Source organism: Myxocyprinus asiaticus, chromosome 25 (assembly GCF_019703515.2).
Source record: "Myxocyprinus asiaticus isolate MX2 ecotype Aquarium Trade chromosome 25, UBuf_Myxa_2, whole genome shotgun sequence".
Classification (NCBI taxonomy): domain Eukaryota; kingdom Metazoa; phylum Chordata; class Actinopteri; order Cypriniformes; family Catostomidae; genus Myxocyprinus; species Myxocyprinus asiaticus.
In genome coordinates this window covers 46,605,707-46,631,534 of record NC_059368.1, presented here as the reverse complement: position 1 = coordinate 46,631,534, position 25,828 = coordinate 46,605,707, and the positions used below count along the sequence as shown (strand labels likewise).

The window sequence follows — 25,828 nt, the reverse complement described above, 5'->3', positions numbered from 1 at the left end:
CCATTCATATTTAAGGAATATTCCATGTTCAATACAAGGTACATTTGCAAAAAAAAAAAAACAATTCCATTAAAAAAAAAAACCAACAATTTAAAACAACTTTACATCACAAATAATACTGGAGTTTTAACATTAGAATTCACTTCCATTGTAAGTGCCTCACTGTAACCTCGATTTTTGCTTTAAAGTTGTGGGACGAGTCAAAATAAATTTTTTGTAGTAATCAACATTATGCCACAAATACTGTCAATTGAACGTAATTAGGAATATTCCTTTAAAAGAAGTGGTTTGTCTCAGCTAAACGGTGTCTGATTGATTCCGTGATGTGACTAATTATGAATTGAGAATAAAGTACAATAACTAGAGAAAACTTAATTTATACATGATGTAACCTATAATTAATTTAAATATACACTCACTGAGCACTATTTTAGGAACACTATGGTCCTAATAAAGTGCCCAACATGGTCTTCTGCTGTTGTAGCCAATATGCCATAAGGTTCGATGTGTTCTGAGAGTGAACTGCCCTTCACTGGATGTTTTTTGTTTTTGGCACCATTCGGAGTAAATTCTAGAGACTGTTGTGTGTGAAAATCCCAGGAGATCAGCAGTTACAGAAATACTCAAACCAGCCCATCTGGCACCAACAATCATGCCACGGTCCAAATCACTGAGATCACATATTTTCCCATTCTGATGGTCGATGTGAACATTAACTGAAGCTCCTGACCCATATCTGCATGATTTTATACATTACACTGCTGCCACATGATTGGCTAAGTAGGTGTACAGGTGAACTTAGAGAGCTCGGTGAGTATATAATCAAGTAAAATTTAAAGTTTAGTCCATATTGCTTGGACTCATAAATTCAGTAGTGCGCACTTCTGAAATAAATAATAAGTACACAGTTGATAGTTATTTACTTTATTAAAGGAAGCATCAAGCTCTTAGTACAGATATATTTAGCACATCTTGACCAACCAAGGAAATAGCAAGAGAATTGGAACAGCAAAGTTTCCCCTTCCCAACTTCTTGTGAACAATCCTGCAGCAGAACCCTTCCAACAGTTTCCTTACCAACCTACACATTGCTACACAGGCTGGAAAGAACTAGTATTAAAAAAAAAAAAGTTCCAATTAATATGAAAAGGTCACTCCCCACCTTTAGAACAGAGTCCGATAAAGGAAAAATATGTATATGCTTGGTCCGCAACATCAATGTCTACACCCTCCACACACAAGTGTATATATAAAACCCCATTTGAAAAACATCTGAATCCAACACTTCACCAAAAGAAAAAAGAAAAAAAAAAAAATTTAGGGGTATGCATTTTTTTTTTTTTTCAGTTAGGAGTTGAAAAAATAAATACCATACCCATCGGTCGTTATGCCCAGCACCAATTAATAAGTGCGTTACATTGTACCACATTGTACAAACAGAAATGGAGCATGTTAAGCTTACCCAGGGCCCTAGCGGAGATGCTGTACAGTAAACGGCCTACTACACGCTATTCACATGCAATAGCAAATGAAAACATAATTTCCCTCAGTATACAAAGAGGGCTTAAAACCAACAGGATCTGGAGAGGTGGAATCACATATTGGACAAAAAATTAATAAAACTGCACTTTATGCAGCAGTGGGATGTGGAATGATCCGGGTCAGCCCTGACATGCTCGGATTGCAACATGCCTATTGTGTGCTCACCAGCTTCTGACTCAATTTGTTTCGAAAAATTAAAATGCTTTGCTGTGCGATCAGCACTCGAAAGCAAAGTGTCTGTCCAACCGTTTCAATTCAGCAGGCTCTGTGCTGGACAGTCCCAGGGTCCTTCACAATGAACGCAACGTCTCTTCTCTTTCGCACGTAACGGTTTCTTAAACACCTGCCACATTATTCAGAACCAGTCATGACATCTTGTACATAAACCATGTAAACTGTCACCTTTCAGCTACCCCATGCAATTCTTACATTCAACTTACAAAATAACGGCCATTTCAGTTAGCAGAAAGAAAGACAACAGTTGACTTTCACCATGGTGCGACGGTTAAGTTACTCAATGTTTGAAACATTCACTTCTCTAATAGTCTAAATCAAAGATTTTTAATTTGCTGTCAGCAGAGTGATAATATCTTCAAAACGGGCATAGAAAATTTAGTTAGCTGCACACAGCTGAGCTTATAATTAGCATTGCATTGCATTTTAATGAAACTTCAGGTGTATTAAACCAATATCTTACAGTCCTTCAAAGAAGAAGCATTGACCATGACAGTTAAGCTACTCAACTTACGACACATTCACTTCTCTAGTACTCAAAGGCAACATCTGGAAGGTTGTGTGAGAGCATGGTTGGTGTGTGCCAAGTATTACTGTCTCACCCTTTCATTTCTGTGTATGTGTGCGTGAACATCAGATTAAGAATGAATATTTTTAGTTTGGCAAAGTATGCTAAAAAAAAAAAACATATTTAAGCCGTAATTAAAAAGTTACCATCTAATTAGTGTTATATTGATGCAAATGTTGTGTTTTAACTAACCAGTGTCAGATGCATCAATCCAAAATGTAAAAGCTCCTAAAATAAGATGCAGACTTTTACTCAACTTAAAAAAAAAAAAAAAAAAAAACTCTCATTTTTAGTTTCAGACGTATTAAAATCAAACAGTCCTAAAAGATGATGCGAGCAAGTTTCGAAAGTTTAGTAACTTGACCGTCTAAGCAAAGTTAGCTGTACGCAGTTGAGCATTTTAACTGACCAAAGTCAGAAATCAAACATTTTCAAGTAGGGAAATGGAACGTAATCAAAACAAAAAAGTAAACAAAAACAAAAAAAGTACAAGAAACCGGACTGAAAACGGATGTTTTTGGATCGGTTCATGAGCCACATGGTAGACGACGCAGATCTGAGCAAGTCAGGGTCCTTGCCTAGTGAGGTCTGAAACCCTGTCTGTGGGGGATATGAGGGGACACCTGCAGGAAGGGAAGGGAGCGCTGCGTGCACAGCGATGGCGTGACATGCCTCACACACGCCACCACATTCAAGAACTCTACATGCACTTCAAGATCACAGCAAGAGTGGGTTAGAATATCTACAGAGACATGACAAGAGCTTTCATGTACAATATCTACGTCAAAGTTACAAGAATGCATAAGGGTTAAACTCGGGGAAGATCTACAACCAGACGACAGAAACAGCCTCTCTGCTACAAGACTATGCCGGCCACTGGGATGTCCCTTGCGGTGGCTGGATTTCTTTTTACGCTTCTTCATTCTTGAGGTTCAGCTCTGTTGTTTCTGCTGGCGGTTCTTGATGTAACTGGTGAAGACGAAACTGTAATCGTTGAAGTGAGCCAACTGGCGGTCGAGGCGGCGGTAACCCTCGAGCTTCTGAGGTGAAGAGAAAACACTGCGACATTTGGAGCTCTGTTGAGAATGAAATAAGAATACATTGAGTTTTATTGCTTCTGATCACGTCTACAATGGAAGTGATGAAGCTCTGTGTCAACTCAATGTTTACGAAAAACTGACTAATCCGCTACGAGTTTGAGGTGACACTTAAAATGGAAAATAAAACACATGGAAATACAAATCCATATAGACTTTGTACAAGTTATTTTAGAATAGGCAGAGGATTTTATACTACACATTAGAACTGCTACAGCCGTTTCTACGCACGGTTAAAAACAAAAAGACTAGACACCAGAAACATGAGCTCACTTTGACATACTGTACACAAAAATGAAGGCTGTCAAAATACGAAAAATTTATTACATATACACTATACTAAACGATATACAGGTGCATCTCAATAAATTAGAATGTCGTGGAAAAGTTCATTTATTTCAGTAATTCAACTCAAATTGTGAAACTCGTGTATTAAATAAATTAAATGCACACAGACTGAAGTAGTTTAAGTCTTTGGTTCTTTTAATTGTGATGATTTTGGCTCACATTTAACAAAAACCCACCAATTCACTATCTCAACAAATTAGAATACATCATAAGACCAATAAAAAAAACATTTTTGTGAACTGTTGGCCTTCTGGAAAGTATGTTCATTTACTGTTTATGTACTCAATACTTGGTAGGGGCTCCTATTGCTTTAATTACTGCCTCAATTCGGCGTGGCATGGAGGTGATCAGTTTGTGGCACTGCTGAGATGGTATGGAAGCCCAGGTTTCTTTGACAGTGGCCTTCAGCTCATCTGCATTTTTTGGTCTCTTGTTTCTCATTTTCCTCTTGACAATACCCCATAGATTCTCTATGGGGTTCAGGTCTGGTGAGTTTGCTGGCCAGTCAAGCACACCAACACCATGGTCATTTAACCAACTTTTGGTGCTTTTGGCAGTGTGGGCAGGTGCCAAATCCTGCTGGAAAATGAAATCAGCATCTTTAAAAAGCTGGTCAGCAGAAGGAAGCATGAAGTGCTCCAAAATTTCTTGGTAAATGGGTGCAGTGACTTTGGTTTTCAAAAAACACAATGGACCTACACCAGCAGATGACATTGCACCCCAAATCATCACAGACTGTGGAAACTTAACACTGGACTTCAAGCAACTTGGGCTATGAGCTTCTCCACCCTTCCTCCAGACTCTAGGACCTTGGTTTCCAAATGAAATACAAAACTTGCTCTCATCTGAAAAGAGGACTTTGGACCACTGGGCAACAGTCCAGTTCTTCTTCTCCTTAGCCCAGGTAAGACGCCTCTGACGTTGTCTGTGGTTCAGGAGTGGCTTAACAAGAGGAATACGACAACTGTAGCCAAATTCCTTGACATGTCTGTGTGTGGTGGCTCTTGATGCCTTGACCCCAGCCTCAGTCCATTCCTTGTGAAGTTCACCCAAATTCTTGAATCGATTTTGCTTGACAATCATAAGGCTGCGGTTCTCTCGGTTGGTTGTGCATCTTTTTCTTCCACACTTTTTCCTTCCACTCAACTTTCTGTTAACATGCTTGGATACAGCACTCTGTGAACAGCCAGCTTCTTTGGCAATGAATGTTTGTGGCTTACCCTCCTTGTGAAGGGTGTCAATGATTGTCTTCTGGACAACTGTCAGATCAGCAGTCTTCCCCATGATTGTGTAGCCTAGTGAACCAAACTGAGAGACCATTTTGAAGGCTCAGGAAACCTTTGCAAGTGTTTTGAGTTGATTAGCTGATTGGCATGTCACCATATTCTAATTTTTTGAGATAGTGAATTGGTGGGTTTTTGTTAAATGTGAGCCAAAATCATCACAATTAAAAGAACCAAAGACTTAAACTACTTCAGTCTGTGTGCATTGAATTTATTTAATACACGAGTTTCACAATTTGAGTTGAATTACTGAAATAAATGAACTTTTCCACGACATTCTAATTTATTGAGATGCACCTGTATATATGTCCTGCACAGATTTGCTTACTGCCCCCTGCTGACTGAGAATTTACGTACAGTCAGGGGCCAATTAACATTTATGATGCATTTTTTAACTGCACAACGCATTAAATTGATATATACATAAATACATTTTTTTGTATTTAACCTGTATAAAATTATACACTTTTGGACAGTGACAAAGCTGCTAATGTAGCTGTGCAGTGCATCAAAAATAAAAAGGGTCATCTGTCATGTGAAGGTGCATGCAGTGTAGACCGATCCATTGATTTTTATGGGAGCGATCTAGTTGTATTATTTGCAAAAAGGAAGTCCTGTAATGACATACCTCATTGACAAAAAGAGTCGTCACAAATTTCCCTGGTTTAAAGACATCCACCACTTTGCGGATTAGCTCATCATAGGATGTCTGGGAGAGGTTGGTTTCAAAGCTGACATAGGAGAACTCTGGCTCGGGGGTGATGTGGATCGTCCAGTAAGTTCCCTGCAAAGACAACTTTTTTTCAGCAACAAAAACGCAATAATTTTGTTGCTGAAGTGCAGAGCGAAGTCTTCAAAATCAGACAGTAGAATGCAACCGATACACACAAGCTTCAATGAGTACTTACATCTGTTTTCATTCCATTCATAGAGTATCCACAAGGGTTGAACATTGTGGCATCAATCACTGAACCTGGAATCAGGTCACGAATTCCACTCATCTGTGAGGACACAAAGAGAACACATTAAAGAACAAGCCTCACAATTTCGATATATACCATGGCACTTAATAGCATCCATATATTGGATTTAATTTTAAGGGTTAGGGAAATGAGCAACAGTAGCAAACGGTTGAAGTTCTTACACGAGTGACATCATTAGCAGAAACACCGTCTTTCATGTAGAACTGGTCCATCACAGCTGGGTCGAGATCACTCATCAGAACTTCTAGTGTCTGATCCGCCTGCTTATTCACCCAGTACTCCGGCAGCTCCAGAGTGAACAAGTACCTGCAGAGAAGACAGAGCATTTATTTGCCCTGATCAGGAGTAGGCCTATTAGGGAAAGGCGAAATACCTTAATGGTGTCTGATTTGTGAACAAATGTTCTAACTGGTTCTTTTGATAAGCCCCGTTTACATGCACACCACAACACCGATTTCTCCTAAAAATCAACATATTTCAAACATCAGACAAAACAAGAAACCGCGTTTACATGAGGTTTGAAATAATAGTTATTCTCTGCTTTTGATGTCAAAACGTAAATAGTCATGCACACAACATGTGCGTACATTGGATAAGCCAGTAAGAACGACGGTAAAGGTGTTTACATGCAACACAAAATCGATGTAATAGGCACAAATCTACCCGTGTTGATCAGTTTATTCTTACGTCATTTATGACCTTACACCGATAAAGGAAAGTGGTTTAATGCGTTTACATGACCACACATTGTCGCCTTATAATTCATAATCGTGTAAGAACATGCATGAAAACAGGCTCACTTATTACTTCCAAAGGGAGAAGTTCTGACATGTTGATTGAAACTTAATTGGAAACATTATCGAAAGGATGCGTTTGAGTACGGCGATTAACCCGCTAGTAAAGAAACGCTTCAGTTCACTGCCGTTCAGCTCTTTCTGCTCCGGCAACTCAACAATCTCCAAGACTACATAATTTAAATCTTCAATATTCAACAGATTTTTTTATCTTCTAAAAACATTGCGAGTACATTGGTAATATCTTGTGGTGTTCTCTCATTTTCGGGAACTGTATGTTTTACTCCAAATTGTTTGATCATGTTGCACATTTTTCGGCTTGTCTTTGTTATCATTAATGAAATCAAAAACTCTTCGGCTTTTGAAGGTCACTATCATTCCTCGAGTACTGAGGTTTGTTAGCGCCACAGCAACGCAAGAATGCATGTTGAGTATGTTTCACAGGACAGTGGCGAAGCATACACGTCTGGTTACCTGCGTAGTGAAACGAAATGGAGAAAGTGAAATGCTAATTAAAGCGGTCAGATTAATGTATGTTAGTGCAGTAGATGTAAAACTCACCAGCAGTCTGAATTCAGACGTCCCATACAGTAGGCTGCTCCATCTAAACATGAACAAAAACATCAATTAGAACGCTTTCTTTTATTCGGAGAGCACTTAACCAGACAGAATGACGACAATATATATTATTGAAGGTGAAGTGTATGTCTTTGTTAAAATACTCAATATAGTCAACTATGAGTAAACCAACTGCAGGTCTATTTCTGCTGAAAGTGCAACACTGTAGCGTTTGTTTGAGCATCCAACACTCACTCAACCAATGGAGTGAGTTTGGGGTGGGACCATCTGTGTTACTGACCAATGACTGAATGTTTTTGTCTTTTTTTACATAAACTTTATATTCTATTCACTTATTTACATTCTTTATTCTATATTATTAATGTCTCTGTCTTGTCATTGTGTTGTATTGTACACTGGAATCTCCTGTCACCAAGACAAATTCCTTGTATGTGTATGCATACTTGGCAATAAAGCCGATTCTGATGATTTACTTTTTACATTTTGTGTGTGTTGCATATCGCAAGCAGTTTCGACATTTAATCACGTGCAGGATATGAAATATAGATGTCAAAAATAAAATTTTCACTTGTTAAATGCTAATTCTTGATACCAGGAATTACATTTGCACTAGTAAAACCGTTCATTCTTTATATAAAAAAAGACATTGTTACTCACAGAAATACACATTCTTGGCATTGAAGGAATATTCCAGGTTCAATACAAATTAATCTCAATCAACAGCATTTGTGGCATAATGTTAATTACCGCAAAAAAATTTCAATTTGTTCCTCCTTTCATTTAAAAAAAAAAAGCACAAATCTGTGTTCTGATGGAATGGTCCTGAATCAACAATTAAATTACAACTAGTAAAAATGCTCCTTTTTGATATCTGTAATGTGGTTTTCACTAGTAGTAATGTTAATTACATTTCACTATTGACAATAGAATTGTTGATATCTATAATAATATAATTCATATTCTGCACATAGTTGTGTGAGAAACCGTACTTGGAAAAATCTGGCTGAGGAAGTCAACTTCCTCCTGGAAGTTACGGTGAGGGAACTCTTGATGGGTGGGCTTCATAAAGTTTTTACGTGAGTAGAAGAAATTCTGGAAAAAGAGCAAATTAAATAAATAAACCCACATATCCTCATTCAAATATGTCTTGTATGTGCGTGTGTGTTTGTTGGAGACAGAAACTGCTGATTAACTATTAATCTTTGTTATTTCAACATCAATACTTTGACATCACGTGTATATTGTGTTATATGGAAGGTCATTATCAAAAAACTCAAGTGAACTCAAACTAGATATGGTATTGATGAGGCTTCTTAAATGTGTTATCATATCACTCTTAACTTTACAGTTAAACTGCAGCGTGACATACCGTACAATTAAGTCAGTGTCGTAAACCTGTGTGTGTGTGTTGTACCTCAATGGCATCAAAGCCGCAGTACTCGCGGGCCAGTTCCAGCAGGGGCACCAGTGCCTGCAGTAAGAGGGTGCTTCCGCATGTCTTCAAAATGAAACGTCTCTTGGAGACAAACATGCTACTCTCACTGCACAAACCCAGAAACAGAGAAGTCATTTATCAGACATAGGCAACTGTTCCATCACGGTAGGCCTGGGCAATACAGTGAATATTAACTACATTATTATCTGTATCTTCTTGATTTAAACATTTTAAATGCATGTGGTTATAATGGCTGTTTGAATGAAACAATGGTGCAAAAAGACAGATCTACTTCAAATAACAAAAAAAGTTGAAACATCAGGATTTTTTTTTTTTTGCTATATTGCCCAGCCCTTCATTCCAGTGAAATGATTAAAACAGCTCAGAATCTGTCCAGGAATTTTTCAGAGAACAATAAATAACTTTGACCCTCCATATACAGACGTAATAAAAGGCTCAGTGTGTACGTACACACACACACACACACACACACACACACACACACACAGTAGAATTACACTGCTGATTCAAACTCAGGCACTGATTCTTGAGACATGGTAGATCACTACCTGCATTTAGAGATGATCACTAGAATGTTCATAATGTTCTCTTTATTTTTATCAAACTTACATCATCACATTTTCACTCCCTACTTGTCCTTAACAATAATTCAATACTACATATAATTTATCATTTAAATATCAATGAGATGAAAGTGTTATTTTAGCAGCACAATCAGATGTCTACTCCATAAAATCTCCAACAGATGGAGATTAAATCAGTTTTAAACCATCCTGTACAAGAGGAAGACTTATATATCCGTTTTTCAGATTTATCGGTGCCGATAGTCACTTTTACACACATACCATACATACAGCTTTGGAAAAAGAGACCACTGCAAAATGATCAGTTTCTCTGGATTTACTATTTATAGGTATGTGTTTGAGTAAAATGAACATTTTTGTTTTATTCAAAGTACTCTCAACACTTCTCCCAAATTCCAAATAAAAATATTGTCATTTAGAGCATTTATTTGCAGAAAATGACAACTGGTCAAAATGACAAAAAAGATGCAGTGTTTTCAGACCTCGAATAATACAAAGAAGTTCATATTCATTTTTAAACTACAATACTAATGTTTTAACTTAGGAAGAGTTCAGAAATCAATATTTGTTGGAATAACCCTGATTTTCAGTCACAGCTTTCATGAGTCTTGGCATGCTCTGTACCAGTCTTTCACATTGTTATTGGGTGACTTTATGCCACTCCTGGCACAAAAATTCAAGCAGCTCGGCTTTGTTTGATGGCTTGTGGCCATTCATCTTCCTCTTGATAACATTCCAGAGTAGTGTTATCACGGTACCAAAATTTCAGTAGTCTGTACCAATACCAGTGAAATTTCATGGTTCTCGATACCAGTTTCGGTACCACTGCATAAATATGCTAATATGACAATGTGCTATTGAACACCTGTTTAGCCTATTTAAAAAGTTACATTTCAATGTAAATAATCAATTAAAAGAAATGCATGTTTCCTTCAAGTGTTTCTCAATTAAGGATGCATTGCTTAAGTGTTTTTAAGAAGCGCCCTACTGAAATCTGTTTTATTCTTTACCAAGTCATGTTTTCCTTTTAGTTATTATTTATATTATTTTCCAGAACTCCATGTTTTAGAGTTTAATTTCATTTCATCATCAAAATGGTGTCTAATCAATTAATTCTTAAAACATTTAACAAGTGAAAATAGAACTTAACATGTCATTGCATTTTTAGTTACAAATTACTTTCTCTTATCATCTGATCATGGCTGCATTTCTCTTCTAGTGCTTTTAGATCTTAGTGCTGCCTTCGACACTATAGATCATTCTCTTGGATAGGCTTGAGAATTATGTTGGCATTTGTGAACAGGCATTAGCTTGGTTTAGGTCCTATCTCTCTGACCGCTACCACTTTGTCTGTGTAAATGAAGAACTGTCAGATCAAATTAAAGTATGGAGTGCCACAGGGATCAGTTTTAGGGCCTCTGCTTTTCTCCCTATATATGCTCCCCCTGGGAGACATTATCAGGAACCATGGAATTAGTTTTCACTGTTATGCCGACAATACCCAACTTTATATTTCTTCAAAACCCAATGAAATTTCACAATTCTCCAAATTAGCAGAGTCTATCAATGAAATCAAAGATTGGATGGCCAGAAATTTCCTTCTAATTAATTCGGACAAAACAGAGGTACTAATTATTGGACCAAAAACCTCTAAAAAATAAGCCGCTAAAATATAATTTGAATCTCAATGGATGTACTGTTACATCATCTTCAACAGCAAAGAACTTAAGTGTTGTATTTGATACCGATCTGTCTTTTAAAAATCTAATTTCCAATATTTGTAGAACATCATTCTTCCACCTAAGAAATATTGCTATGTCACGACACATGCTCTCTGTTGCTGATGCCGAAAAACTAATTCATGCGTTCATGACCTCAAGACTAGATTATTGTAATGCATTACTGGGAGGATGTCCAGCAAGATCAATAAATAAACTTCAATTGGTTCAAAATGCAGCTGCCAGAGTGCTGACTAGAACCAAGAAATATGATCATATTAGCCCCATTTTATCGTCATTACATTGGCTACATGTTAAATTTCGTATTCATTTTAAATTCTGTTAACTACATACAAAGCTTTGAATGGTCTAGCTCCACAGTACTTAAGTGACCTTCTGTCACACTATATTCCATCAAGTTCATTACAATCGCAAAATTCTGGCCTGTTAATAGTTCCTAGAATATTAAAATCCACAAAAGGAGGTAGATCCTTTTCCTATGTGGCTCCTAAACTATGGAATAGTCTCCCTAACACTGTTCGGGATGCAGACACACTCACTGAGTTTAAGTCTAGACTAAAGACTCATCTATTTAGCCAGGCATACACCTAATTTATCCTTCAACTCACAATTAGGCTGCTTTAGTTAGGTCTGCCGGAACCAGCAACATTGACCATGATCTATAACTCTGCATAAAATGCAATGGCATCTACGCTAACATTACTTGTTTCATATACCGAGGTCACCAGAACCAGCCAGATCCAGCTCCATTCCTGTTTGATGTCGGACTCCACTGCTACGTGTCTCTCAGTGATGACGACTAAATGCAGCCGGTGCCAGCCAGACATCACTTCAGTCAATTACAATGGACTTCAGAGGATGAACTGATGCCAACTCAAACCATATGACATGAGATACTTCATATGCCACTGCCTGAACCTTGGAATTAAGATAGACCTCATCGAAATTACCGGCCGGTTGAACTGCGATGCACCTCTGCCTGCATCACCTCAGTCTAATGATGGACTACACTCTTATAATGGAATACATAGACTATCAATTTATTGCCAGTAAAAGCCATCATCAGCCAACTAACAAAGGACAATTGCATCTGAACTTCTGCAGTTAATCCAGGAAGAACTTCAAAGACATTAGTCATTAATCTTACAGTTCATACAAAATCTTTGTTTAAACACTAACCATGAATACTTACTTAGTTTAATAATTTTAAACCATGACTTGCACTGCACATAAAAAAGTAATATTGTCATTATATTCATGTTGTTTAGCCAGAGGGGAACTGGCCCCCACAGTGAGTCTGGTTTCTCCCAAGGTTATTTTTCTCCATTAACCAACATCTTATGGAATTTTGTGTTCCTTGCCAGTCGCCTTCATCCTGCTCACAGGGGTTATAAATACAATTATGATTTAATTATTTCTTTTTATACTTTTATAAAAACTTTTATACTTCATAATCGTATTTTATCAAAATCCACAATGATGACTTTAAGACATTATAGATATTATAGTTTCATTTTCTGTTAAAGCATGATCTTCTGTAAAGCTGCTTTGAACACTATGTGTGCTGTGAAAAGCGCTATACAAATAAAAATTACGACTTTTTTGCCAAACTTTTATTCAACAGCAGTCTTGCTTGTGATATATTGCTTAATTATTACTATTATTATTATTATAATTACAGTGAATATTAAATTTTACTATACAGTTGTAATATATCTCTGTCACAATTTCTTCAGTTTCAGGCATCTAGCTTTTAATTTGAATCGTGCTTTTATTATGACGTGTATTTTTTGCCGGAAGCTTCACTTTCCAGATAAACGGTTTTCAGAGACTTTTACTCTGTCCTTTGAGTCTGACAAATGAAATGTAGGACACAGTTTTGGAGTGTTTGTGTTTTAGATGTCTGCTGTTTGTGTATATGGTCATTTTTAAATGTTATGTTTTAATTGAATTATTGTGAAGCACTTTGGTCAACTCTGTTGTTTTAAATGCTATATAAATAAAATAGAGTTGAGATTAAAGCACAAATGCTGTGATTTAATTATATAAATATATAGTTTACATGTGCTGCGTGGTTTACAGTGGATTAGTGCTCTGCTCTGTCATCTCATACAACGTGTTTGATTCTCAGTGTCTGTGAGTTTCCAGTGGATGTGCAGTCAGATTTAAAGTACGCAGCTCGTCCACAGTAAGATTGCAGCATTTATTACTGTGAAGCACTTGTCAACTCTGTTGTTTTAAATGCTATATAAATAAAATAGAGTTGAGATTAAAGCACAGTTGCTGTGATTTAATTATATAAATATATAGTTTACATGTGCTGCGTGGTTTACAGTGGATTAGTGCTCTGCTCTGTCATCTCATACAACGTGTTTGATTCTCAGTGTCTGTGGAGTCAGATTCAAAGTACGCAGCTCGTCCACAGTAAGATTGCAGCCTTTAGCGGTTTAATAAATCACACTAGGACATGTCACGATTTTAATTTGATTAATTCTCTATTTCAATGTAAAAGGAGTTACAGAGCACGTGTTCAACATAAGCCTGTGAGCATTTTAAAGCAGCTGTGTGTCAGTCATACTGCACGCTGGTACTGGATTGAGTCGGTGTTCGGTACTACAGGTACTGCAGAAACACTGGTAATGTTACATCTTTTTTATTTTAGTGTCAACTTGGTACCGAAGTAACGGTACTTTTGACAACATTATTCCAGAGGTTTTCAATGGGGTTCAGGTCTGGAGATTGGGCTGGCCATGACAGGGTCTTGATCTGGTGGTCCTCCATCCACACCTTGATTTACCTGGCTGTGTGGCATGGAGCAGCTCTAAATGACAATATTTTTATTTAATCATGCCACGGTCCAAATCACTGAGATCACAATTTTTCCCATTCTGATGGTTGATGTGAATATTAACTGAAGGTCTTGACCCATATCTGCATGATTTTAATGCACTGCAGCCACATGATTGGCTGATTAGGTAATTGCATGGATGATGATTGTTGGTGCCAGATCTGACTGGGCTGGTTTGAGTATTTCTGGGATTTTCACACACATCAGTCTCTAGAATTTACTCTGAATGGTGCCAAAAACAAAAAACATCCAGTGAGCGGCAGTTCTGTGGATGGAAACGCCTTGTTGATAAGAGAGGTCAACAGAGAATCACCAGACTGGTTTGGGCTGACAAAGTCTACGGTAACTCAGATAACCGCTTTGTACAATTGAGGTGAGAAGAACATTATCTCTGAATGTTATTCTGAGATGCAGGTTGGTGCTGTTTTGGTGGCATGAGGGGGACCTACACAATATTAGGCAGGTGGTTTTAATGTTGTGGCTGATCGGTGTATATACTGTATATATTGATCTAGTGAATACAAAGTCTTTAAAAAGCTTCACTTGTTAAATACTTGCATATATACAGCATTGTAACAGAGCTACATTACATCTCTGTCATTTCAAAATATAATAAGTGCTCCAGTGTATTTCGGGCTCGTTTAAAGTTCAAACTCAAGCATTACGCACCAAATCGTAATTTTTCTGGTTATTATTAGGATTTTGGTTGCACAATAAACTGTTTTGGGGATTTTATTCATTTTGGAGCCTCAATGTCTGTGCCCTTTATAGTAAGGAAAGACTAAGAAATGTTTTATTCGATAAGTTGATTTTTTAAAACTATCAGCTGATTAATCGGTTATTGGCCTTCTCCGCCACCTTATGTATCGGTATCAACAAAATCCACCACCTGTTGACTCTTAGTCAATGCATTTTTCAGATCTGATGTGTTGACACAAACTGAGTGAGAAGGCAAAGAAAAACAGTCAAACATAAGCAAATATTTAATCAATTACCCTACTATCAAAACTAGGGATGTGCGCTACGACTAATCTGACTGACGTTTAAACGGAAGTTTTGTAACCGACTAGTCTAAAGAGAAACCAACCTTCAGAAAACAGTAAAAAAAAAAAAAGTTATGTGACCCATTTAAAATACTTAATCTATTCCAAATCCGACGCTAAATTCCACTGAAAAGGGGCATTTATCTGCAACGTGCTCGCCTTGAATTATGATCATTGTACATTAAATATAGAACATGACACGCATTCACTGAATCAACGTTAGCGAATATTTAATAGACATTTATTGAAAACAATTGAATGAATAGTGCAGGATCAATGGAACAACCCTAAAAGCCTGTTCTAAACGGAAATCACTTAACATATTAAAACAGTCAGGACATTTTTGAAAATAATTAACAGGTAGACTAAGCCAAATCTATGACAGAAAAAAAATGCGCTGAAAAGTTGCGTGTATTTCACGCCGTGCAGTCGTGCATTAGCCATTGATCTAATATGACAACTGTTCGGTAAAGAACGCTAAACAATAACAGTTATGATGTAAAAAATAATAAAGGAGCTATAGGACAGAAAAAATAGGCCTCAGAACCGTTTAGTTGACTAGTCTCACACATCCCTAATCAAAACCATCTGAAAAGTGTCCAAAACACCTCCAAAACAAGCTAACAGACCTGCCTGATCAGCTTGTGAGACCAGCTAAGACCAGCTTAGGCTAGGTTTAGCCGTTTTTTTTCCCTGCAGGAAATACTTCCTTGGTGCTTATTTTTTTCCCATCCCTTGTCTTAAGAATCAGTGTAGAATTATCTACCTTGTCACTTTGTGTCACAAATGCCGATCATACTCAACATATCAGCGTCTGAGTATCTGTGAGCTACTGTTACTGTATTCTTATCAGTCGTGACTATTATGAGGTCTATAGCTGTAAATGTAATTACTATGGTCTCAGTATCATGATATAAACATTTAATGGTTGTAGAGTTAACAAGTTACTTTCCTCACACTATCTCTATACTCTAAAATATATACTATTATACAATACTATTTTATTATAAACCTTTTGTTATACAATATATACTGCTACATATTACTACAAACTATATTCTGATAGTCCACAGATGTGACATTTTCATTACACTAGAGTAATCTAAAGAGAGTTTAGCATAAAGTGTGAGAAGTGCAATAGTAAAGTCTTTTAAGACAACATTAACGACATTTGCAATGCATTTCCATAACGTGATGCATTTCCGATTCCATGTTGACTTTGAGATGTTTATGGGTGCACACAGAGAGAAAGGGCAGCAGAGGCTTTGATGCCAGCTGAAAGATTAAGAGTGTAATCACGACCCATCCAGCAACCTGACAGAGACAAAAGACACACCAGCTCACCTGAGTATATAAGCTTCCCGTCTGTCAGTCTTAGTCACACTTATAATCAAACAGTGCACATTCTCCAGGAGTTTGTCCCACTCAAATCTGAAAAGGACACAGAGAGAGAAACATTAACATCTCATTTACTCTTATCAGAAAACAAAGGCTGGAAAGCTGATTTAAGAAGAACACACACACATTTGGCAGAAGCTCCAGATAGTGTTTGTTTTAAAATGATAGTTCACCCCAAAAAAGACAACCGTTTCATTTACTCACACTCATGTTGCTCCAGACGTATTTCTTTCATCTGTGGAACACTGCAGATGTTAGACAGTACTTCAGTTTAAGTCACCTTTCACTTTCATTGCATGCTTTTCCATACAATGAAAGTGAATGATGAACATTCAGCCTAACTGTTACTGTTCCTCAGAAGAAGGCAAGTCATACAGGTTTGGAACAACATGAATGGAGAGTAAATAATGACAGTTTTCTGTTTGGTTAAACCAGAGATTATTTAGCAGAGACGGGCCAACTCTGTTTAAATGAACGGGAGAAATCGGAACACTCAACGGCAGCCAACGGTCAACGGATGTAGAAAGGAAGTCCCGCCTCACAGTTAAAAGAGCCAATCACCTTTCAGATACAGACATCACCTGTTAATCAACTCTAGAACAAGCACACGCATTAGCTATACATGCCGGGAAAACTACATATGTTAGTTAGACATATTTTTTTTAATGTTAAGTCAACAAGTTTTCATTTTTGAGTTACCTGTACTAAGATTTATAAAGCACATATAGCCTAATGTGCTCAAGTTCAATTAACAACACATACATTGTGCACTTAGCATAAAATTTAACAGTCGACTGAACACAAATGTTTTGTTTTTATGTAGTTATTTTGCTACTCAATAAAATGAATACTTTGCTCACTTCACTGTTGTGTAACTTAAAATCTTTGACTTATACAAACGCATAACTTGCAAGACAACAAAAATAAATCAAGCAAGTGCACTTTGAAACTGGCATACAGGACCTCAGACATAATGGTAAAATTATAGGCAGTTTAGGCAGAAAGTTCCTGTGAAAGTTACTCATTTACCAAAATGTAATAAAAACAAAAATACAAATGTTCAATGTTCATGACATTTATTGTGCATGATGTGCAATGTAAAAGTCAGATAGTGAAGGGAAATAGTTTGTTTTTAAAGGAAAGCCGCAAATTTGTCTAGAATTGAAATTTTAGGCGGCCACCAATAGGTAACCTAGGAGGTTATTAACTGACACTTTGATCAGGGCCACTGCCGGCCAATCACAGCCAGCAGGACACGATCGTATTCAGTTTGTTGGTGCCGCTGGACTGACTCGAGCACAGTGGATTCTAGAGAGGCTCGCATCGAACCTAAACGCTAAGGTTATAAAATTATTTTCTTTATGAAAAAGATGTTACATAGGTATGTGTAATATTTGACCAGAAATGTCCAGACTTTAAAATGCTTAGAACTGCAGTGATATTAAATCAACAACCGATTACCTGAGGAAGAACAGCGTCACTTCACCTTGCAATCTGCCTTTTGCCAGTAACTTGTCACGTCTAATAACGCACTTTAGTTTGATAATACAGACTACATGCCGTCTGTCCTGAACCTGACAGTGACAGTTGTAAAGAATTTCTCAACAACATCTTTCCCTATTTTTTCCCCCAAATACCTTAAATTTATCATAGAATTAAACTCAATTTTCCATTGCAAGTTGCCTTTGAATTGTATCTTTGACACTGCATGCTCCCACGTGCACTTTGTAGTTCATATGGCTGTGTATTCCACGGAGGTGACATGCAGTACTAAACAAAGTAACTGCAAATTAAAGATGCTTTTTGTTGTTGTTGTTTATTTGATGGAAATCATGCAGTCATTTTGGACATGCCCACAAAAACAATGTTAACTGTTTTTTTTTTTGTTGTTTTTTTCATTTTTATTTATTTTTCAGATTGAAGGAAATAATTCAGTGAATTGATAGACAGAAGTGTATAGTCACACCACATTCATAGCATATCAACTCGTAACAACTTGCGAGTGTTCACATCACAGGGCATCTCAAGACTGTTGTGATAGAGTTGGTAAGGATTAGAAATACTGTGCCTTGACAGTGTAACACCTTATCACTGAATCTGGGTTTATTGACTTTCCATGATGGACTCTGGCTAATGTGAGATATCTGTATTTGCTTGATTTTGCAAAACGTTAGTGGCTGTACCTGATTTCCACTCAGTTGACATGCCACAGAGAAGGGGGTTTTATTTTTTTGTTCAGGAGACTTGACCAGTTGTTTTCCAGGCAAAGCTAATCTTGCAAAACGTCAAGGAAGGTCTGCACCAAAGACCGGTAAGTGTATCAGTAACACTTCCTTTTATTCTTTGATACTATGTTTTAACAGTGTAGAACTGTTATAGAAGTTAGCAGTCATGCAGGCCACAGCTAATTCTTTTTTCAATCCAAATTTTTGCAGATTATGCTGAAGTTTCAAAATGTTGTGGACTTGTAAACTCTGCGATTTCCAGTGTCAATCTAAAAACAGTCTTCTCCATCATTATCATCTTGTATATAGTCAGCATCACAACAGAATTTATTTCATTTCAGGCCTCCTCCTTTAAACAATGCAAGTGAATGTACACTTTTTTGACGGTCCAAAATGTATATTTAGGGTGCATTAAAATAACCCACATGACTCCAGTCGACAAATAAATTCGTCTGTGACACACTTCCTGCCTCCTCCATGTGACGCGTGACTTTACCAACGAGCTTACGTCATCCCTCTCATGAGCGCACGTCACAGAGATGTACGGAAGCGAACATTTGTATTTAAACAGTATATAAGTATTGTTTTGTTTCTCAAAATAATCAACCATTTGCATTCAGAAGAACTTTATTTGTCGACTGGAGTCATGTGGGTTATTTTAATGCACCCTAAATATGCATTTTGGACCGTCAAAAAAGTGTACATTCACTTGCATTGTTTAAAGGAGGAGGCCTGAAATGAAATCCTAAAAATCTTAAATTCTGTTTTGATGAAGAAAGAAACTCAGATACATCTTGGATGGCCTGAGGGTGAGTAAATTATCAGCACATTTTCATTTTTGGGTGAACTATTCCTTTAATGTTCTTCAAAGAGCTGTCATGTTTTGCAGTTTGCACAATTAAAAAAAAAAAAGAACACTTCAAACACAAAGAACACTTTCATAATTTTTCTTTACTGTGTTATTCTTATGTTATTTCGTATATAAGAGATTGGGAGATCGTAGAAACAACATGAACTGCAACATGGGAGTTCGTAAGCATAGTATAATGTTCTGAGATTCATAATTTTAAATTATGTGTTCCAAACTAGATATTTTATGCTTAAATGCACACAATGACGGATGTTTTATAACTGGACATTTTTGTGTGCAGTCGTTTCCAAAAAAATCTTAAGCGAATTAGAATTTTGCTAAAAATAAATAAATAAATAAATAAATAAACAAACATTTAAATGTTAACTTAACATTAAAATTTAAATATATAAATGTTGTTTGCATGTAAAATTACTACGTTGTAACACATTTTATTTGTGTTTAGTAAACATAAAAAAAAGACATCCACTGACTTGGTAAATTTATGTCTTGTAAAATAATATATTCCTTGTTAATATGACATAGAATTCTGTGCTCTAAAAACACATTATTTGATTAAAAAACGAATGTTGAACCGACAGAAATTTCCCATCAGATAAGGGTCACGTGACATTTAATTTGTGTCAAGTGTACTCAAAACTTTCATGTTACTGTGCTGGACTAAACTAAAAGTTTTATGTGCAAGCCGTTTCCAAAAAAAAAATGTAAGCAGAGTGAACGAGTTGGGATTTACAGTGTATGAAGTTGAGAATCACAATTTATGATTCCAGTATTGTCTGATTTGAAATATGTTGTTTGATCATAATTTTAACCGTTTTTGAGATTTCAGTGTTCCTCCATTCAGGTAGATAGAAGCTGCACTGGCATGACTGGAAATAACCTCCCGAGAGCGTTCCAAAGATGACCGACAGTGGACTGACTTGCTAGAAAGACTTTCGTTTTACTATTCCATAATGAGGGTGCCATTTCAGATCAAAAATCATATTTTGTAAGTAAGGCTGTGGATTTAAGGTGTTAATTCAGTGCGATTAATATAGTAAAATTATAATGCGTTAACAAATTAGCACAATTAATCGTCCTCTTACCATAATAAGGAATAATCCTACTATGGGAGCAATTGTAAGTGTTTTCAGCAGGGGGCAGTAAGCGCAGCACCAGCTGTACAGTCAACAAACCACAATCTGTCTCGCTTGACACCGGCGACAGCACAAGATGAGGACTTGTTCTTGCATTCAAACACAGCTGGAAGGAGCGCAATTCCAAATGCAGTAATCTCGAAATGTATTTTTCCTATATGTAACTTGACACAGTGATCTAAAAGCACCGTTTATGATGCAACACTACCAAAGCGAGATGCTCCAAAAGCATCCGTCATGATCATGATTTTTCATGGCTGATTCCGATTGCCGATGTTTTCCTTTGTTTAAGCAACAGACAAGAAAGAATGAAAGAGTTCATCAAAAAGATGTTTATTTGCGCTTTTACAGGCCAAACTGACCTTAAATGAAAAAATATCTGTAGCTATGTGAAATTAGAGGCAACAACTGCATATTAAGCACTAGTGGTGCACCAATCAGGAAATTTGAGGCAGATACGATCTCCTATTTTTTTAACACTAAGATCGGCCGATACCGATTTTGTTTTAAGTGCCCTTTGCCACACTTTTGCGAGTTATATGCTGCAGTTATATGTTTATGCCCCACACAGTAAAATTATGGTAACACTTTACAAAAAGGTGCAATTTGTTAATATTATTTAACAACATTACTGCAGTTAACATGAACTAATGAACTTAATGTTAGTTACAACATATTATAATACATTTTTAAAATCAAAAGTTGTATTAGTTAACATTAATGCACTATGAAATAACATGAACAACTGTATTTTTATTAACTAACATTATGATTAATAAAGCCTGTAAAAATAACTTGTTCATTGTTTGTTCATGATACCTAATGCATTAACTACTGTTAACAAATGGAACCTTTTTATAAAGTTACCAAAATTACTAAATTGTGAATTACTAACATTTATTTGTATTGAAAACAGTTATGAATAGTTCTGTTGTCAATATCAAAAGGTCATTGTGAAATACTGGCAACCTGTAAAAACCATGAGAGCATCACACACAGCAGAGATACATTCAAAAATAAGAAAAATATATCCATTACAAGCTCTAAAACTGCTGAAAAATCATTAATATCAATGATTTGTTTACGGTCTTTGGCATCTTGTTGTAACACAAATCCCTAATTATTGAGCAAATGAGTGAAGACGTGGTGCTGTTATTGAAGGTTAAACCGTTACATCTGTTATTAGTGGTAATCTGATTTAAATTGGGATCCTCAGAGAATAGCGCTGAGATGAGTGACTGATGAGATATTGAGAGCACCTGCAGAGCACACGTTTGACTGTGAAAAACAAACCTGCATATTCATGTGAATTACATCATATCTGAAAGTTTAAATTTGTGAATACTTAGAATTGCCAACAATTCACCCTCCAGTGGTCACACCGTCATGCATCAAGGGCTGAGCAAGTGCTCATTCATTAGAAGTGTATGTGTGATTCCCTGCATGCTGCAAAAAAGATCGGCCCTGATTCTAGGCATGATCGCCGATCACAGATTTAAGAGGAATATCGTCCGAATCCGATCGGTACCCGATCGATCGGTGCACCCCTAGTGCTTCATTGCATCAAAAGCTCTTGTACAACCTTCCAAGATGAATTATTCGTGTTGACATTAAAGGTAATTAACGAGTAATCAAGACAAGCCTTTCACATGTTAAATGAATGATTCAGTCAACACACCTTACATGATCAAATGCATTACTGAATAGGCAAGAGCATAAAATAAATGCAAGCCTCTAGTAACACAAACAGATTTACGTTCCTCACATATCACCATTTACTTGCCCTCAAGTTGTTTTAAATCCGTATGTTTTTCTTTTTTCTTTCATGGTCAAGCCCCAAATAAAAGAACCATTAAAGTATCATAAAAGTGGCCCATACAACTCTAGGGCTATCTCCAAGTCTTCTGAAGTCATACAATATCTCTGTGTGAGGAACAGACCCAAAGTTGACTTGTTATTCACTCTGAAATGGATGCTTTGACACTATTGAGCGTGTTTATATGCACCATGTAAAATCCCAGGTATACTTTGTTTTTCCACATTCCGGATCACACCCAGTCGACCGCGTCACCTTTCCAAGTATAGGCCTTAGACTGCGAGCAAATACGAACGCACAGATGAGGACTGTCTACGTGCTGAAAAAATCTGGGCCACACGTGGACAGTCTGCGCAGACTGTGCTGGACTAAATTTGCATCACGCTTACATATCAGCAACGCAGACAACCAAGTATTTTTTGGCCTTTACACTAATATAGCTGAATAAGCCGAGAATTACCCATACTTTTCGCTGCACCTAAACACCTTTACCGCCGTTTTTATCAACTTATTTAATGTGCGTGAGTGCTGTGTGCATTTTGACGTCAAAAGCAGAGAGTTACCGGATGATTCAAAATTTCATGTAAACGCTGTTTTCTAGCGTTGTCAGATTTTTTTGTAAGTTGTCGTTATCAGCGTATTGGTGGACATATAAATGAGCTCATTGAGGTGAACCGCATTGGGCAGAGGGTAAGATTTTCAGTGAATTTTCAGAATCAACTTAAATTTTAGTCTATTTGTCACACAAAGTTATCGTATGACTTTAGAAGACTTGGAATATCACACACGAGGCATATGAACTACTTTTATGATACGTTAATAGTGCTTTTTTCCACGAGTGGTGCAGAAATGACACTTTAGCTTTACATAATAAAAGTGGGTCGGTGCGAGTGCTGGAAAGTGCTTCCTCGCTGTCAGGAGAAGAGGGGCACACATGTCCTCCTGGACTTATTTGGCTATTGGCTACGCTCAGACTCTAATGATCCTCTTGTCTCTATGAGTTAATGCTTTCCTGGAAGTAAACTAACACCCCCTCATTCATTCTGACGCCCAACCCCGAGAACCCACACAGATCAGCTTACAGTACTGAGAAAATGCAGCAGACCAGGATACTATAGAGATATCAGAGGAGCTATAATGCCCACATGCACTCATTCATATTTTTAAACCTGAAACATTAAGTTTTCATACACTTAATTTCAGCTCAGTTTATTTTTTATCAACATGGTAATCAAACAGTACAGTTCCAAAACCAACAGATTGTCAATGAATAATGTAGCCTACATTTTAACATATTTATCGAGGGTGTAAAATACGTGTGTACATCCCATTTGCTGTCATTAAATCGCATTAAACCACCCTGCTTTCTTCATATAATCACAGATGCCAAACCAAGTACAAATGTATTGAATTTTCAACCACACATGTATGTTTAATTATCGTTTAGCTGTGTGTTTTTACATGTGTAATGACTGTAGTGCGCAGTCACTATTCTCTCTGATCAGCACTGCAGGACACGCACGTGTTTCTCTGCACACAAACATAACGACCAATAACGGCATAACTACAGGCCACGGGCGGAGCTACTGGCGTGTGACGCAAACACGTGACTTTCACATGGCCCAAAAGTCTTTCTAGCAAGTCGTTCCACTGTCGGTCATCTTTGGAACACCCTCGGGAGGTTATTTCCAGACATGACAGTGCAACTCCTATCTACCTGAATGGAGGAACACTGAAATCTCAAAAACGGTTGGTCAAGATTACGATCCAAGAAAATATTTCAAATCTGCAATAAAATCTGACAATACTGGAATCATAAATTGTAATTCTTAACCTCACATTACGCTAAAAAAAAATAGAAAATATTCCCGGCATATATAGCTAATGCGCATGCGCGTTATACAGTTGATTGACAGACGATGTCTGAATCTGAAAGGTGATTGGCTCGTTTAACTGTAAGGCGGGACTTCTTTTCTACATCCGTTGACCGTTCCGAATTCTCCAGTTCATTTAAACAGAAGTGGCCCGTCTCTGCATGGACCGCCATGATACTTACCAAAAATAGACCCATTAAACGAACACATGCGTATAATGATATAACATCACCGCGAGAAAAAATGCTCTTAAACACCACTGAGGGCCAGGTCCAACGTAGCGGAAAATAATTATTCATTCGGAGCACTATTTCTAGTGGCCAAAACAAAAGGCAAACCAAACCCAAAGACAATCACTCAAACTGGAGGAGGTGTGTTCATATGGCGCCACTGGCTATTGATCATCAATAACTCATCCAGACAGAAGATCTAAAAGCGAGGAGGATCACTTTAAAAGAACAATGACTACCACAACACTGAGATCACAGCAGACTGCTGTTAAAAACATCAACACCTGTAATGTGTGACAAAGTGATGTCGATGAAACTGACCTCAAGTCGTTATGAATGCATTAGTCATTGCCACTTAAATGAAGCACACACAGGTAATAAAATGCACACTTAAGGCTCAAATGAACGAGTGAAAATGTCCCAAACACGCAACGGGTGTCACCGCCAGAGCCACATGTCACTCATTCATTCACTCAAAAACCAAGAGTGTGACATTACTAATGCCGCTGTTATGCTTTATACAGGCGGGAATCACTGGACCTGGTTTTGTCCCAGTTCTCAGTTCGGACGGATTGTCTCACCTGGGGATAGTACGCAGGTCCCCGGTTCCTTTAGTTTCATCTTGTCGGGAGAACCACACCTCCAGCAGCTTCTCGGTCCCCTCGAAGAAGTGTGCACTGTTCTCTTCCATCGTGAGACAGACTCCAACAACAGAAAATAACGTCGGATGGAATCGCGATTAATTAGTCCTTTATGGTTAGTTATAATTTATTAGCTTAGTTACAGTCCTTGAGCAGTCCGGATGTAGTTGCCTTGTTGTTTTTGCCGTCTTCCCCTTTACAGAGAATACCGTGAGCGAGTGCTAGCTAATATCGCCGGCCATACTGTGTAAGCGCAGGATGCAGGCTGCGCGGAGTTTTTATTACCTACCAGCCTACGTCATTCACATTTAAGCCAATCGCGATCAAGAAACGCCCACCCCGAGTGAGTACCGATTGGGTTCACTGGTTGTCAATCAAATGGGAGGTTGCGTAAGCTGCGAGTTCGCACTGTAGTAGCGCAGCAGCTTGTATCTGCCCTTGTATTGACGAATAAACATCTGTGTTTCCGAGTTATTCCACGATTAATTTTCCATATATTCACTATTCGATTCCAGAAAAATAAAAGTTGTTACACATTGC

At 37.4% G+C, this 25,828-nt stretch overlaps 1 protein-coding gene across 1 annotated transcript; it reads right to left on the bottom strand.

Annotated features, from left to right (window-relative positions):
* Positions 1-908: 908 nt before the first annotated feature.
* On the bottom strand, positions 909-25,533 carry amd1 (adenosylmethionine decarboxylase 1). Its single transcript, XM_051655354.1, has 9 exons — positions 25,229-25,533; positions 16,442-16,528; positions 8,842-8,968; positions 8,417-8,519; positions 7,410-7,452; positions 6,216-6,360; positions 5,980-6,072; positions 5,700-5,855; positions 909-3,419 (listed from the first exon to the last, which is right to left on the bottom strand). Exons 1-9 carry the CDS (start codon positions 25,336-25,338, stop codon positions 3,276-3,278), a joined length of 1,008 nt encoding a protein of 335 aa, XP_051511314.1. The 5' UTR covers positions 25,339-25,533; the 3' UTR covers positions 909-3,275.
* Between the last annotated feature and the right edge of the window lie 295 nt (positions 25,534-25,828).

Coding starts and splice junctions, on each gene's coding strand:
- amd1 (XM_051655354.1), bottom strand. CDS start 25,338: ATGGAAGAGAACAGTGCACACTTCTTCGAGGGGACCGAGAAGCTGCTG. Junction 8,969..16,441: donor CGGGAAGCTTATATACTCAG/GTGAGCTGGTGT, acceptor GGGTTTGTGCAG/TGAGAGTAGCATGTTTGTCT. Junction 6,073..6,215: donor CTGCTAATGATGTCACTCGT/GTAAGAACTTCA, acceptor GTGTCCTCACAG/ATGAGTGGAATTCGTGACCT.